This window comes from Plecotus auritus (genome assembly GCF_963455305.1).
Source record: "Plecotus auritus genome assembly, chromosome: 4".
Taxonomy (NCBI): domain Eukaryota; kingdom Metazoa; phylum Chordata; class Mammalia; order Chiroptera; family Vespertilionidae; genus Plecotus; species Plecotus auritus.
In genome coordinates this window covers 171,229,083-171,244,769 of record NC_137775.1, presented here as the reverse complement: position 1 = coordinate 171,244,769, position 15,687 = coordinate 171,229,083, and the positions used below count along the sequence as shown (strand labels likewise).

Sequence of the window (15,687 nt, the reverse complement as noted above, 5' to 3'; positions counted from 1 at the left end):
GACCACCAGGGGGCGGACGCTCAATGCAGAAGTTTCCCCCAGTGATCAGTGCGCTCCCACAGTGGGAGCACCGCTCAGCTGACACACGTGCACCAGACACTCCCACGGAGACTCCCCCTGAGTGCCGAGCAGAGGTGGTGGCAGGTGCAGCGGGCCGGGATGAGCGGGAGTGGCGAGGTGCCCAGCCCAGGCTCGGGCTCCTGCCCAACCGCCTGCCACTTGGTGCACTACTTTGTGCTGTGTGGGATCGACACAGACAGCGGGCTGGAGCCCCATGAGCAGGTGGGTAAGGCTGGGCTGCGGGGGCACGGAGGTCTACTGATCCCCACAGGCCAGACCAAGGGACCCCACCGGTGCACGAATCCATGCACTGGGCCTCTAATATAATAATACTTCATCAGGCAAGAAATAGCAATGGGTGCTAAAACTAATTGGTGAATGAGGGCTGAGGAAGAGGATTTTATAGTCTCAAAATTTCTACCCACAAAATAATTATTAACTTCAAAAGTTTAAAAAATCATACATTTATAGTAGAGAAACCCCAGAGACAGATACCATCTTATTTAAGTGATTGAAGTTAACATCACAAGTAATGAAAAAAATTGACACCGTGTGCCTGCCATCTGACTAGATGCAATGAAAAAAAAAAAGCATCATTTCTGTAAAATTTTGTTCAAAAAATTGTATGACCTGTATATAATTATGAGATGACATTAAATAAACCCAAATTGAGGCACAGTTTCCAAAATAACCGACCTATAATCTCCCAAAATGGCATGGCTGAGAAAGTCAAGGCAAGAAGGAAGAACTGTTCCAGAACAAATGAGAAAACCAGGTACCACAACAGATCTAGGATTGCATTTCATATACACAGAACATTAACTTAGACAACTGGTCAACAAAGTCTCTGGGGAAGATTATACAAAAATTTTTATTCTTCTTGCAACTTTTTTACAAGCTTGAAATTGTTCCAAATTAAAAGTGAAAACAAATTTTATGTGCTCTTTTTTCTACCATGACTCCAATGGTTGAATTTCCCAATAGTAAAGTTCATATAAGACATAATCTAATACATTTGCAAAATCAAGTTTAAACACTAAACACTCAGTAAGGGGTGACTCACCAAATGCCTCATCTATGCATTACTATTATTGTTATTATTAATACTTAACATTTATCTAGCACTTGCATTGTTATATATGACAAAAGCAATGGTTCCCTCAAGGAGCACTTCTAAAAAAATAAAAACATATATACAGGGGCACATATCTAAATACAAGGTTTATAAAGAGACAGAGAGCCATGGGTCAGCTCTAACAAAGACAAAACTAGACTCAGCTATTCTCCCTTTTACTTCAGGTTAAAGGAGGTACAAATCCAGGTGTTCGCACATTTCCAAATTACTGCTCTGTAATTTGAAAGGAATGACAATGACATCCTGTTGTGGTCATAGGCAATTTAGTATTACAGTACACCTGTGAAACCGAGCCATCAACATTTTGGCAAGGCTGTGTAATTAAAGAGGTAACACTTACTACACACATTATTGTTGACTTCCAGGATGCAGCAGCCCTCTGTCTACCTGACTTTCATTTACAAATGGGGTCAGAGGAGCCCAGTAAAGGCAGGGCCTAGACAAGGCTGTAGCTGGCTGCTGCTCCTCCCTTTGAATCAGAGCTCCCTAAACATTCCCTTTTGCAGCCAGGAGGCAAAATTTTAGTGCTGACTCTTGAAAAATGTCTTTATTTCTTGCATGTTTATTTATGTCAAAGTCTTCCTTCCCTTTTCCAACACTAAGGTTTAAACAAACTTTTGCTTATTATTCTACAGGCCACAGATTGTCATATAAAGGGGAGTCATAGCTCATTTAAACTGCCAAAGAATCTCTAAACATTACATTGATTGACAGAATGTCAGGGATTGCAGAGATCCACACCAACCTTATTCTATCTGGGAAACTTCAGAGAAAACTTCATTGGTAAAATAATAATAATAATAATAATAATATTAATAATACCCTAGCCAGTTTGGCTCAGTGGATAGAGTGTCGGCCTGTAGACCAAAGGGTCCCAGGTTCAACTCTGGACAAGGGCACATACTTTGGTTGCAGGCCCCTCCCTGGCCTGGGCCCTGGCTAGGGTGCATGTAGGAGGCAACCAATCAATGTGTTTCTCTCACATTCATGTTTCTCTCTGTCTTTCTCTCTCTCTTCCACTCTCCCTAAAAATAAATGGAAAAATATCCTCTGGTGAGGATGAACAAATAATAATGATGATAATAATAACAAATTGAATGCTTACTAAGAGTGGGTAAGATTCCAAGTACTTAACGTGTAATGATTCTTGTAAACCTCCTAACACCTCTAAAAGGGACTATTGTTGTCCCACTGTAATGTTGTGGCCCAGAGAGGTTGAGCAACCTGTCCAAAGTCACACAGTTGATAAATGGGAAAACCAGCATTTGAATCCAAGCAGTCTACAGAACCCAAGCTCTTAATAATATCAACCTCTCTCTTAGCAAGCTTTACAAGTCATCACCACCACTGGCTTCCCAATGAAAATTAAGCTTCATTTGTTCATTATGTACATATGTGGATGTATAGTATGTGCATGCATGTGCCATATATGTTTTAAGAGCTAAACATACAACGATGGATAAATTCCCTGCCCTGTTGGAGCTGACTTTCCAGTGTAGGAGATAGACACAGGACCCATCTCTGTTTCGCTTACTGCTGTATCCCAAATACCTGGCCGCATGAGCCAGTCATTCAAATACTTCTTGATTGAATGATCCATGTGCCAGAAACCATGCCAAATGATTTATAAACCTTTCCTTACCTAACCCTTTAAGAGGTAGCATCATCATTTTAAAGTGAGACAGGTGAAGCTCAGAGACACTAAGTAATTTACATTTAGTCACACAGCTAATGCATGTCAAGATCATGATTTAAACTCTCTGTAAAATTTAAAGCAAACACCCAGTTTTTAGCATGGGGAGTTGTTGACAGACTGAGCAAGAAGGACCATCTTTACCCTAGCTGGTTTGGCTCAACGGATAGAGCGTTGGCCTGTGGACTAAAGGGTCCCAGGTTCGAGTCCAGCCAAGCACACATGCCCGTGTTGTGGGCTCGATACCCCCCAGTAGGGGATGTGCAGGAGGCAGCCAATCGGTGATTCTCTCTCATCATTGATGTTTCTATCTCTCTCCCTTCCTCTCTGAAATAAACAAAAAAAGGACCATCTTTCTCTGCCAAACTGAGAGACTGAAAGTGTTTTATTTATTTGATTAATCAAATGTGTCAGCATTTAGTCTAGGCCAGTGGTCGGCAAACTGCAGCTCGCGAGCCACATGCGGCTCTTTGGCCCCTTGAGTGTGGCTCTTCCACAAAATACCACGGCCTGGGCGAGCCTATTTTGAAGAAGTGGCGTTAGAAGAAGTTTAAGTTTTAAAAATTTGGCTGTCTAAAGAAATTTCAATCGTTGTACTGTTGATATTTGGCCCTGTTGACTAATGAGTTTGCCGACCACTGGTCTAGGCCATTTGACAATGCCCATTCTCTTAAGATGTTGCTACTATCATACACCTTTGGTTTTTCTTTCTCATACCTGTTGGTCCCAAAATAATTGGCATGATCCTGAAATCTATGACACTCAAGTTTCCAAGAGTATTATGAAAAAGCAGCATTGTAGGCACCAATTAGCACTTTATTTCTAAATCTCTAACTCGTCTCTATCTTTTGTGAGATGAGCAGGGTTGCCTGTTAATTTCTAGGACACCTGACTTTTCTTAGCACCAAGTATACACAGGGCCTACAGAAGGAAGTGTTCATTCCACATTGCCTTTCCCCTGGATGCTCTCAAATCTGCTCTAAGCCATCTGTTCTGAGACATCCCTGGATCAATGTTCTCAGCTTAGATACTCTGACATCAATGTCAAGCTGATGAAAAAAATCCCACCATCCAGGAGAAAAGGAATCAAAGAGAGCCAGGTAAATCTTCACTAGGCCTGTCCTATTTATGATGCCTTTTTTCCTGCCACTAAAAGTGCATCCCTCCGTCATTTCCAACAAAGCAACGGTTTCTAATTCTGGCTGATCTAAGTGTGCTGGAAACCTAAGAAGAGTTCGAATTTTAAAGCATTGGCTCCATCTCTTAGAGATTTGATTCAAAATGTCCGAGGTAGAGTCCAGTGATTTTAAAAAGTGCCTTAAGCCATTTTGAAGTATAGCCAGTTTGAAAAATGTTGTTCTAAGGAACTCCATTTTGTCATTGACCCATTTCAGAGGATCTACAGAGATGAAAGATTAAGAGAAACAAGTACATCTTGTTTTAATATTTAAAAAATATGTTGGCCTACTGGATGCCATGATTTCTAATTACTTGCTGCTTTTACAGCTGCAATAGGATGGCAAGAGTCCATTTTCAACCAGAGACTATTCTTTATCAGATGTCTTCCCACAAACTACATGAACTTAAATTTTTATGAAACAATTATACTGCGAAGTATGGGTCTCAAACTAAAAATGGGGGGGGGGGAGGGGAATACTTACAGAAAAATTCTTGATTGTAGAAAATATTCATGTAGCTCAATTTAGAAAAGAGAGGCTCCTAAAATGTTTTGTGTAAATTTTTTATTCTAAATTGAAGACTTTAAATATGTTGGAGGAATTATATATATTAAACAAGCCAGAGTTAACATTTCTATAAAGCAAATTTTAAAAAATGTGAAACACATGTATCTAAACATGTAGCGGTTGGTGACATAACCACACATTTAAAAATATTAATTTTTTGAAGCATGAGAAATGACTTAAAAATGGATTTTCTGTTAACTTAATGGTTAAGTTTAGTAAATATCCATCACTTGGAGGGCTTTTGAGAACAGATTGCTGAGCCCAACCTCAAATTTGTATTTGTAGGTCTGGGGTGGAGCATGAGAATTTGCATTTCTAGCTAAGTTCTTTGGTAATGATGGATATGCTTCTGGTCCAGGGACCACGCTTTGAAAACCACTGTGTTAACCCATACCAATTCCGGTCTCTAAAACAGGTAATACAGTATATGTCGAAGCTGCCTTATGAGTTAGTCTTCAAAGAGGAGGAGTGGGGGTTAGCGACAATACCCAGGTAATTCTGTTGGGGCACCGTTAATTTCTTCCTTATTACAGAGGTAGAGAAGACAGGGCCCAAGAAAGTATGGGCTTATTTTTTACTAATAACTCAGGGTTTTCTACTTAATTTGTTTATGACCCAGTGCTTATTATGAGTAATCTCAACTCCAATAAAACATAAGTAGAAGATATAAAAAAGAAGACTGAAATTTGAAAGTAATTGAAAAATAACACGGCACTCATACCTGCCCTACAAACACAAACCACCACCATCATCTATCAGATGTACCCACAAGTTTCCATAGAAGGGTCAGAATACAGATCCCTACTTATCATTAGATAAAATTTGTGAATTGACCGATATCAATCTTGAAACAGTTTGAAGAACCACAATATATAGACAATTCCAGATTTTTAATTTCTGCAAAGTAAATTATGTCTATACCAGAAAAGAACCATGATTTTAAATTTTGTTTCTTACAAAGGAAGGTGAGATTATTTTTGCTAAAATAGATTGGTGCTTTCGAAATTTAAGAAACTGATCCCATATTTCAAGAAAATTTAGTATGATTAGTATTTCCCAAGTTCTACTAAGCTCCCATTTTGTGCCATGTACACGAGTGCTAAGAAAAACGTATTAAGAGCTTTCTTTGGAGACTTTCAGTCAAGATGGCAATGTAGGTAAATGCAGTGCTTGCCTCCTCTCACAACATCAAAATCACAACTAAACTACAGAACAACCATCATTCAGAACTGTCTGAAACCTAGCTGAATGGACGTCCTACAACTATGAAAATAAAGAAGCCACGTCAAGGGAAACCAAGATGGCGGCATAGGTAAACACCTAAACTGCTGCCTCACACAACAGTTTCAAAACTACAACTAAAAGACAAAACGGACATCATCCAGGACCACAGGAAGGCTGGCTGAGTGGAAATTCTACAACTAGAAGGAAAGAGAAAAGCACACTGAGACTCAGAGGAGCTGCAGGAGGCAGAGGTGTGGAGGTGTGCGTGTGCGGAGAGGGCTGGCAACTGAGTGCGCGGCTGGCTTTCTCAAACGGGAGAGAGACAAAAGCTCCTGACTGCTCTGAACTCCAGTTCTGGGCGAGACTCTGGGGACCAAGACTCATTCAGGGAGAAACTGGACTGTCTGGCAGCGGGCGAAACTCAAGGGCGGCTTTCTCTCAGAGGTGCTTGCAGTGATTACTGCGGGACACTGAGACCCAGGGGCCTCTTAGGGCAGAGCTGACGAGAAGCCATTGCTGTCTGCTCTGCCCTGAGACTCCGCCCCATCCAAGCTGAGCACGGAGGCTTTTACAAGTCTTGTCTCATAAGGCTGTCTCCAGCACAGAAGTTCTCCCAGTGTAGACACAGCTGATCCTCACAGCCAATTGGCCTGGAGGTCAATTCCTCCCAGTGATACCAACAACAATCAAGGTTTAACTACAACAAGACTGTGCACACAGCCCACAAAGGGGTGCACCAAGAGTGTCCACCTCAGGTAACTGGGGAGGCTGAGCCACTGGGCCCTATAGGACACCTAGCACACAAAGCTACTCTATCAACTCAGGGAAGCAGCCAAAATGCGAAGAGAAAGAAATAGGTCACAAATGAAAGAAATGGAGGAAAGCAAACAACTGGATATAGAGTTCAAAACCATGGTTATAACGTTTTTCAAGAATTTTCTAGAAAAGGCCAATAAATTTAGCAAGACCCTCGAGGATATGAAAAAGGACCAACTAGAAATTAAACATACACTGACTGAAATAAAAAATAATATACAGAGATTTAAAAGCAGACTAGAGGATCACAAGAATCAAGTCAAAGATTTGAAATACAAAGAAGCAAAAAACACTCAACTGGAAAAGCAAAAAGAAAACAAGAATCCAAAAATATGAAAATACTGTAAGGAGCCTCTGGGACAACTTCAAGCGTACCAACATTTGCATCATGGGGGTGTCAGAAGAAGACAGAGAGCAAGAAATTGGAAACCTATTGGAAAAATAATGACAAACTTCCCTAACCTGGTGAAGGAAATAGATACAAAAGCCCAGAAAGTGCAGAGTCCCAAACAAGATGAACCCAAAGAGTCCCACACCAAGACACATCACAATTAAAATGCCAAAGATTAGAAACATAGAGAGCATCTTAAAAGCAGCAAGAGAAAAGCATTACCTACAAGGGAGCTCCTATAAGACTGTCAGCTGATTTCTCAACAGAAATTTTGCAGGCCAGAAGGGAATGGCAAGAAATATTCAAAGTGATGAAAAGCAAGGACCTGCAACAAAGATTACTCTACCAGCAAAGCTATCATTTACTAGTAGAATCAAAGGGCAGATAAAGAGCTTCCCAGACAAGAAAAATCTAAAGGACTTCATCACCAGCAACCCAGTATTATATAAAATGTTAAAGAATCTTAGTTAAAAAGAAAAAGATAAAAAAATATGAACAATAAAATGGCAATAAGTACATTCTATCAACAATTGAATCTAAAATAAAATAAATGAACAAGTAGAACAGAAAGAGTTTCATAGATACAAAGAACATTTGACAATTGCCTGATGGGAGGGGGGTTGGCAGGTTGGGTGAAAAAGGTGAAGAGATTAAGAAGTACAAATTGGTTGTTACAGAATAGTCATGGGGAAGTAAAGTACAGCATAGGAAATATGGTCAATAATAGTCTAATAACTATGTAGGGTGTCAGATGGGTGCAAGATTTATCAGGTTGATTGCTTAGCTATGTAATGTCTAGTCACTGAGGTGTACACCTCGACATAATATAATAATGTATATCAACTGTAATTGAAAAATTAAAAAAGATATAAAAAGGAGTTTTCTGAAATAGTCCCCTTAAAAGTATTCTTTAAGTACATGTCAGAAAATATTCTATTAGTAATAACTATCAATTAAAAGTCTACTATGTGTCAGGGACTCTGCTACATATCATACAATGTTTCATTTCATCCTTTCAACCAATTAAACCTAAATGGTAGTTATATATATGCCTCAGTTTACCAAGGAAGAAAGGCTGAGAATAAATAAATTGTCCAAAATAAAACTAGTGAGTGGTGATCCAGGATTCAAAGCTGGGCTTGAATGGTTATTATAAACTATATTACACTGCCTCTCAACATACATTGAATCTATAATATCTACCATTTATTGAGTTATCAAATGCTTGGTAACTAACCAAACTAATTAGTTTTCTAAATAATTTACAGTATTTCATTCAAACTCCTCAAAATTCTATGTGAGTCTTCATTTTACCAGGAGGGCATTCATAGGATAAGTTTCAAGGAACTTACCAAAAGATCACATGTATAGTAGCAAGAGAGCCAGGATATGAACCCCGATATGACTCCAAAGCTCATACGATTGTAAGCTAGTTCACTTATTCCCCTAAAGTAGCCTCCCATAGAGGTATACTTCTAACTCTCATACACAGAATAATACTTCAGCTGTAGTTAGTTGAGACTGTCGAACATTTTAATATTAACTTTATTAGTTTAGCATGCTCTTATCAGTTTGTATTCAGCTTTAATTTAGTTCAATACTTCAGTCTTCCATTTAATTTGTAATTAAATCTGGTCTCTACCTCAGGTTGCCCTCACTCTACTCCTAGCTGATTTTGAAACTAAGTGTACATTTAACATTATGCTACATTTTTTATTGTGCTAACATATACATAAAATTTACAATTTTAACTATTTTTAGATGTATAATTCAGTGGCATTAAGTACAGTCACATAAGCATCATCACTATTCATTTGTAGAATGTTCTGCTAAATTTAAACTTTAAATTAAGATTCGTTGTATTAGCTAAATGTTAAGTGCTGTATCACTGAAAAGTTTGAACGTTCTGTGTGTGTTATCGCTGGTGAAACCATCTGTGTGCATTACTGATGAAATTGTATTAAACAGTACCTTGAAACACTCCACCGAAGACCTCCTTTCAGGTCAACATGTATAATTAATGAAACATTCTTTAAGTGTCAAGTGCCTTGTACAAACAAAAACATTCTAAGTCTATGCCTTTCCCTCTGTTCATAGCCATCCTTCTTTTATTGACTAGTAATCCTCTCTATATACATATATTTATACTTAGAGACTTCATTTTTTGGCTTCCACGCTTTATTCATATTTTTATGATTCTTAGTGAACCAATGCGGCCTAAAGTATACCTTCTTTCCCCCTAAGTGTTTATAACCCATTTTATAACAACTCTGGACATTTAAGTCTCTGTAAGTATCAAAAGGCTGTTTTTTAAAAATATATATTTTTATTGATTTCAGAAAGGAAAAGGGAGAAAAAGAAACCTCAATGAAGAGAATCATTGATCAGTTTCCTGCATGCCCCCTACTGGGGATCGAGCCCACAACCTAGGCATGTGCTTTATCGGGGAATCAAATTGTGATCTCCTGATTCATAGGTCGACGCTCAACCACTGAGCCATACTGGCTAGGCAAAGGGTTCTTTAAAAAAATTATTGAATGTTGCCTTTGATAGCAACTTGAAATTAGATTTGTCCAGTCCTTGATTTTTATTTGGTATTAAACTGAATAACCTTAAATATATGAAAATATTTTTATTTATTGATTGGTTTTTTAAAGAGAGATAGAGGGGGAGAGATCAATTCATTGATTTATTGTTCCATTTATTTATACACTGGTTGCTTCTTGACCGGATATCAAACCTACAACCTTGGCCTATGGGGACGGACGATGCTCTAACGACCAATTGCGCTACCCTGCCAGGACCTATAAGAAAATATTTTAGAAATACACTTTAGAAAAGGTATACCTTGATTTAAAAAAACCAAAAAACTAGATATAAAAACATTATCTAAATTCTTCAGGGTTTGACTCATTATCCTACTATCCTAATGGTATTAACAGCTATGGTGTTAACAAATAGGTGTTGTAGAACTTGAATTTAGCCAGCTGGGAAGATCTTACAATGAGTTTTGTAATTGAAAATGTACTTTATAAATAAAAGCTGGTATGGTGTTCACATTACTTTTTTTCATTGTTCACTAAATTTAAAAAACTTAGATAATGGACTGTTTATCAAATTCTTAGGCTACAAAATAAATGTTAATGCAAAAAAAACAAACACGGAGTAAACTTTTAAGAGACAGTTAAAAAACGTACTGGAAGGCTGGACACCTTTCACTTTTTTTCTCAGCAAGTTTTGTTAACCCACCATGGGCCTAAATAATGTTTGTAGTGTGATACCATGATTCCATACCAGTGAAGGGTAAAATAAAGGTCCTCCAGATAATAGCTTTCAGTGCCTCTCTCACACTGGAGCAGAACCAAACTACTATAGGACTAGGATCAGTGGTCGGCAAACTCATTAGACGACAGAGCCAAATATCAACAGTACAACGATTGAAATTTCTTTTGAGAGCCAATTTTTTTAAACTTAAACTTCTTCTAACGCCACTTCTTCAAAATAGACTCGCCCAGGCCGTGGTATTTTGTGGAAGAGCCACACTCAAGGGGCCAAAGAGCCGCATGTGGCTCGCGAGCCGCAGTTTGCCGATCACTGGACTAGGTAACCCAGCTGGTCAAAGACTTCACATGCCTAATTAAAGGCTGCAGCAAAAGTGGAAATACATTAAAACTCAAACACTGTTCCCCTAGTGCCTCAAGTAGTTTATTGGTAGTCATTATCCACATTTCTATAAATATAAACATTCTAAGTGACTGTCACTAGTGCAGGTACATGTAACATGAAAGCAGCTCCACAGGAAGCTACTTCATTTTGTGTGTAACAAGAATCAAGGCTCAAAAACTCAACTGTGCCACAAAAAACAAAACAAAACAAAACAAAACAAAAAAACCCAAAAACAAAAAACCGTGCTAACAAAGTGATTTTCTTTTGGTTATCTTCATTACAAGTAAGTGTTGGCTTTACATGTAGAAATGATGTTGATTTGTTCATATATGATCACTGGAAGTTAAGTCTTTGCCTGTAGATAAGAACTGGATAAAGGTTTTTCCTCCTTTTAATTTATAGGGTTTGTGCATGCCAATGTAAACAGCACCAGTGAATTTCACAAAACATAGCTTTGCTACTTTCCCCCTCATTTTCTATAATCATTAATTCTTTTCTGCAGTACTGTATCATTTCTTCTTACCTTATAATCAGGACTGGACTGCCTGTGTAACATTGTTCAGTTTGTAAACAAAAAATTAAAGCTCAGAGTATAAGATTATCTCTTACATTTTCACTCCACAGTGCATCAGGTGCTGTTTTTAAAGCTATTGCTCCTTTCAAAACATTACAAAAATATATGAAAAATCACATCTGTATTTAGCCAGCAAATATTAATAAAGCATTTTACAACGGGAATACTTTAGAGACCATGTATTGCAATTATATCCTCTTGTCTGAATTCATCAATTGTTTTCATAAATCCAGACATACATCCAAACATATGCATTTATAACAAGTCTACATGCCCAAATTTACTATATGAAAGAGTTAAGTAAATTAGACTTTCCAAGTGAAAGTGCTTCTGATAACAAACTATTTCTAAATCCCCCCACCCCCACCAAAAGGAGTTTTAAACCTGACTGTGTAGAAAGATGTATAGCTATTTCTAAAAAGTAGAAGACTACACACCAAAACATGCTGTGTTGGGAAAACTAATCCATGCACTTGATTTGAATATGCCTCAAATATCTCATCTTTATTAATTTAAGTTAGACCAACTTAAACATTGTCTAGAAATAAGATACAGCATTACGTTAACTGCAGGAAATATCAAAATTCATTTGGCCAAAACTTAAAAAAACTAACACTTCCTCCTGTCCCTTATTAGGTAGACCAATGTAATCAATATCACTGTATATATATTAATCTACCTTAACATTTCCATCCATTAGCATTTATCTTTACATAAAAAGCCTTGTAAGCAATTTCCTTGCAAAGGCATCCCCCCAAGAAAACATAAGCACAAAACACTAGGCAGACATTCTTCAAAGTTTTATTTCTCTAACTTCAGGTCAAATTTCCACAACTGTTTTCTGGTCAATTTACTATCCTTGCTTGGCTTCCCAAAATGGCAGTACCAAAAGATTTGTGGGGTAGGGAGAAGAGACCATTTTAAGAAGCACTGCATTCACTCATCTTCCACAAGGCAACAGAGTTGGGCATCTGACTGTTCAACAAAACAAAGCTTTAACAGCATCCAGAAGGGCAGGCAGGCAAACCAGGCTTCCATTTGTCAAAATCAGACCAGAGGAAATCTACTCCACACAGATATGAAAGGTATCACCATTCATCTTTTCTTTTTCTGTTGCCGCAACATTTTTCTTCTTTTAATTATCATCTCATGTAGTTTCTCCAGTCCTTCCTTTAGTCCATCTCCTATGATTGCACAGGTGGGCTGCAAATGCCAGGGAGTTGACGAGCTCAGTTCCCCCATGGCTAACAATTTCTCAATTTCTGAGAGAGACAACGAGTTCCTCAGGTCCTGTTTGTTAGCAACTATAAGTACAGGGACTCCTTGATTTTCTGATATCCTAGTTATTTTATGAAGTTCGGTTTTCGCTTCTTCCATCCTTTCAACGTCAACAGAGTCCACAACAAACACAATGCCATCTGTGCATCTGGTATATGACTTCCACAGTGGTCTTAATTTCTCCTGACCACCTACATCCCAGAAGTGAAAAGTGACTGTTTTAGAATTTCCCAAGGTTACCTTAATTTTTTCGGTGTTAAATCCTTTGGTGGGCACAGTATTTACAAATTCGTTGAACTGCAGCCTGTATAACACCGTTGTTTTTCCAGCACAGTCCAAACCCAGAATAACGATGTGATAGGACTGGAACGAGGGCAGGCTGGACAGGATAGAAGTTTGGTCTGACAGTCCATTCCCCATTTCCAGTTGCAAATAAGTGTTCCCAATTGAAATGCTTTCTTCTCAATGCTTTACAACTTTTCTTCCCAGGGGATCCAGCTACAAGACTGGGGGTAAATGAATAAGTTATTCTTGTGAAACAAATGTATGTTTTTTTTCTCTTTTGTGCTAAAATAAGCAACACGAGGTACTTGATAAATAAAACATGCTTCAGTAACGAAGCAAATGAGATATGAAACGTACGCAACCCGAGGCAAACGAGAGAACAATCACTGATTGAAATTCTTTAACATTCAGTGAAGTTGCAGGAATGCGTACTTTCGTCTACCCTCTTGAGTCCCCAGACCTCAAAGACTTCATCCCGGAGACAACCTAGCCACCACCAGTCCAGGTTGCAGCAATCATACAAGTGCCCGTTTTTTTCGGCTGAAAACACACATCCCATCTAGAGGAGCGAATTCCATGTATTTAAAAGCATGCCCAAGGTCACTGGTACCCTCCCACCTTACGCACCCCCGAAACCCCACAAGGCTCACCTCCCGAACTGGAATCTCCAAATGAGAAAGCATTGGAAGGCGTTTCTGCGCGGTGGGGAGACCCGCACGGCCGTTCAGCCCGGCTGTCCACGCAGCTCTGGCGCTTGCTGCACTAAAACCGTGGTTTCAGGCTCCGGCCACGCCCACCCCTCGCGGCCCACCCAGGAGCCCAAATCCCATTGGCCGTCCGCGTCAGCTCGTCCGTGCTAGGCCCGCCCCCGCGCCCTAATCGGGGGAGTAACTGCCGCTCCCAGCGCGGCGGGGCCGGGCTCCCATAGGTCCACAGGCACCACCTGTTGCCCTCAAGTTAGAAAACAAGGCGCTCGCGGAGGGAGCCGAGCGGCCCCTGCAGGGCAGCGGCGGCCCGGCTGCTCCATCGGGTCGCCAGCCCGCCGCTCCGCCAGCCCGGGCGCACCTGCAGCGCGGCCCACGGACGCCGCTCCACGGCTCGCACATCCGGGGCCCGCGTCGCCGCCGGCGCCTTAACCCTTTGCTGGCGGGAGGGAACTCCCAGCGGCCGCGCCGGCTCCCCGGCGAGAGAACCCGGCCCGCGACACCCACCGTTCCCTCGGCGAGAAACCTTCACCTCGCCCCTCCGCACCCCGCTAGCCAGTCCGCCCCGACAGGGCGTGGCCACCGCCGCCGCCCGCCCCGCGGCGCTCACCTGATGAACCGTCCGCGTCCCACATCGCTCGCAGCCGCTCGGGAGCGCGCTGGGACCTCCAGAGGGCACCGGCGAGGCCCGGGCGGTGGCAGGGGCCCAGACGCCGCTGCGAGAGGGACCGGGCGGGCGCCGGGGCCAGGCTGCCCTAACGGTGCTCTGCCGACCGCTCCCGAGCTGCCGCGGCCCCGCCCCTTCGTCGGCGCGGGCCAGTAGGGGGCGGGCGGGCGCCTGGTCGCCTAGCAACCACAAAACAAGGTCACGTTCGGACCCTCCCGGAGCTGGCGGGTGGCGCACCAGCTCGGGTGGGGCTTCAGGATTCAGCCCCGCGAGCCGCTGCTTTCTGCAGCCGACCCACACCCACACCCACACCCACCACCCACACCCACACCCACACCCACACCCACACCCAGCCTTGTCCCAGCCCGCGCCGTCTATCCGTGACGCAGGCCAGGGGCTCCAGGGGACACCCGACGGGCGGGTCCGTATATAACGGGTGACTTGGACGTGCCTCAGTAGTTGCCCTGAGTGGCCTGCACCGGACTGGTGTCTGAAACGCACCTTCCTTTTGCAAAGCAAATAAAATACTCCCTCTTCCACTTGATCCTAGCAGCATCTCTGTGAGGTGGCGACGGATAGAAATAGCCCGATTTTATAGATGAGGACATACACGGGAAAATTAAATGGCTGCCTCTAATGACCCAAGGAAAATTAGTGGTGGTCCTGGAACTTGATTTTAAAGTTTTACTAAGTAGGCGGGGGAGGGTGGGTGGATGGAAGGTGATCAGCCAAAGAACTTGTATGCATATATGCATAACCCACGGACACAGACAATAGGGTGGTGAAGGCCTGGGACAAGGGGTGGGGGCAGGCTGGAGGGGGTGTGTGTGTAAATCTCCGGGGACAAGGGAGACATATGTAATACTCTCAACAATAAAGATTTTTTAAAAATAAAGTCTAGTCATTAAATGCATAATGCCTTCTACTGGATAACTCTAACTAAATGCAATTATGTATTTGACCCATAAATTTTTTGAACACCGAATAGGCAGTAGGAACAATTCTACATGCTTGGGTATAGAATGGTGAGCAAGTGCAGACATTATCTCTGTTCTCCTGGAATACTGAAGTCTTGTGGGAGAAAAAGAAAGTAACCAGATTTCCATATGAATAAATTTAACAAAAGGTGATCGTTGATAATGTCAGGGTCTTTGTGACAATAGAGAAGGAATGGTCCTTAAAGTTCTGGGAAGGCATTAATGAGCAAACATCTTTTGGTGAGGCTGCAAGTTTGGAACTTGGAAGAATCTATATGGTGCACTTTATTTTTAAAAGTTTGCCCTTTTTAAATATGGATTGAAATGTCCTCAAAGGTCCTGATTTTTCTCAAGACCATTATTGCTAGTGATATTTATCTCCTTTATGACTAGCATAGGAACAGTACTCGTCCTACTTGATTTTAAATAACTGACACAAAGCCTGAGAACTAAGCACAATGCTATTTCCAAG

At 41.2% G+C, this 15,687-nt stretch overlaps 1 protein-coding gene across 3 annotated transcripts; it reads right to left on the bottom strand.

Moving 5' to 3' along the window:
• Positions 1-10,756: 10,756 nt before the first annotated feature.
• On the bottom strand, positions 10,757-14,379 carry ARL4A (ARF like GTPase 4A). 3 transcript variants are annotated; one of them, XM_080664108.1, is made up of 3 exons: positions 14,182-14,379; positions 13,518-13,629; positions 10,757-13,088 (listed from the first exon to the last, which is right to left on the bottom strand). In XM_080664108.1, exon 3 carries the CDS (start codon positions 13,000-13,002, stop codon positions 12,400-12,402), a length of 603 nt encoding a protein of 200 aa, XP_080520234.1. In that variant the 5' UTR covers positions 13,003-13,088; positions 13,518-13,629; positions 14,182-14,379; the 3' UTR covers positions 10,757-12,399. The 3 variants fall into 3 exon arrangements, with proteins under 3 accessions (XP_080520234.1, XP_080520233.1, XP_080520232.1); XM_080664107.1 differs by lacking the exon at positions 13,518-13,629 and having other exon boundaries at positions 14,182-14,322; XM_080664106.1 differs by lacking the exon at positions 14,182-14,379 and having other exon boundaries at positions 13,518-13,974.
• Positions 14,380-15,687: the final 1,308 nt, after the last annotated feature.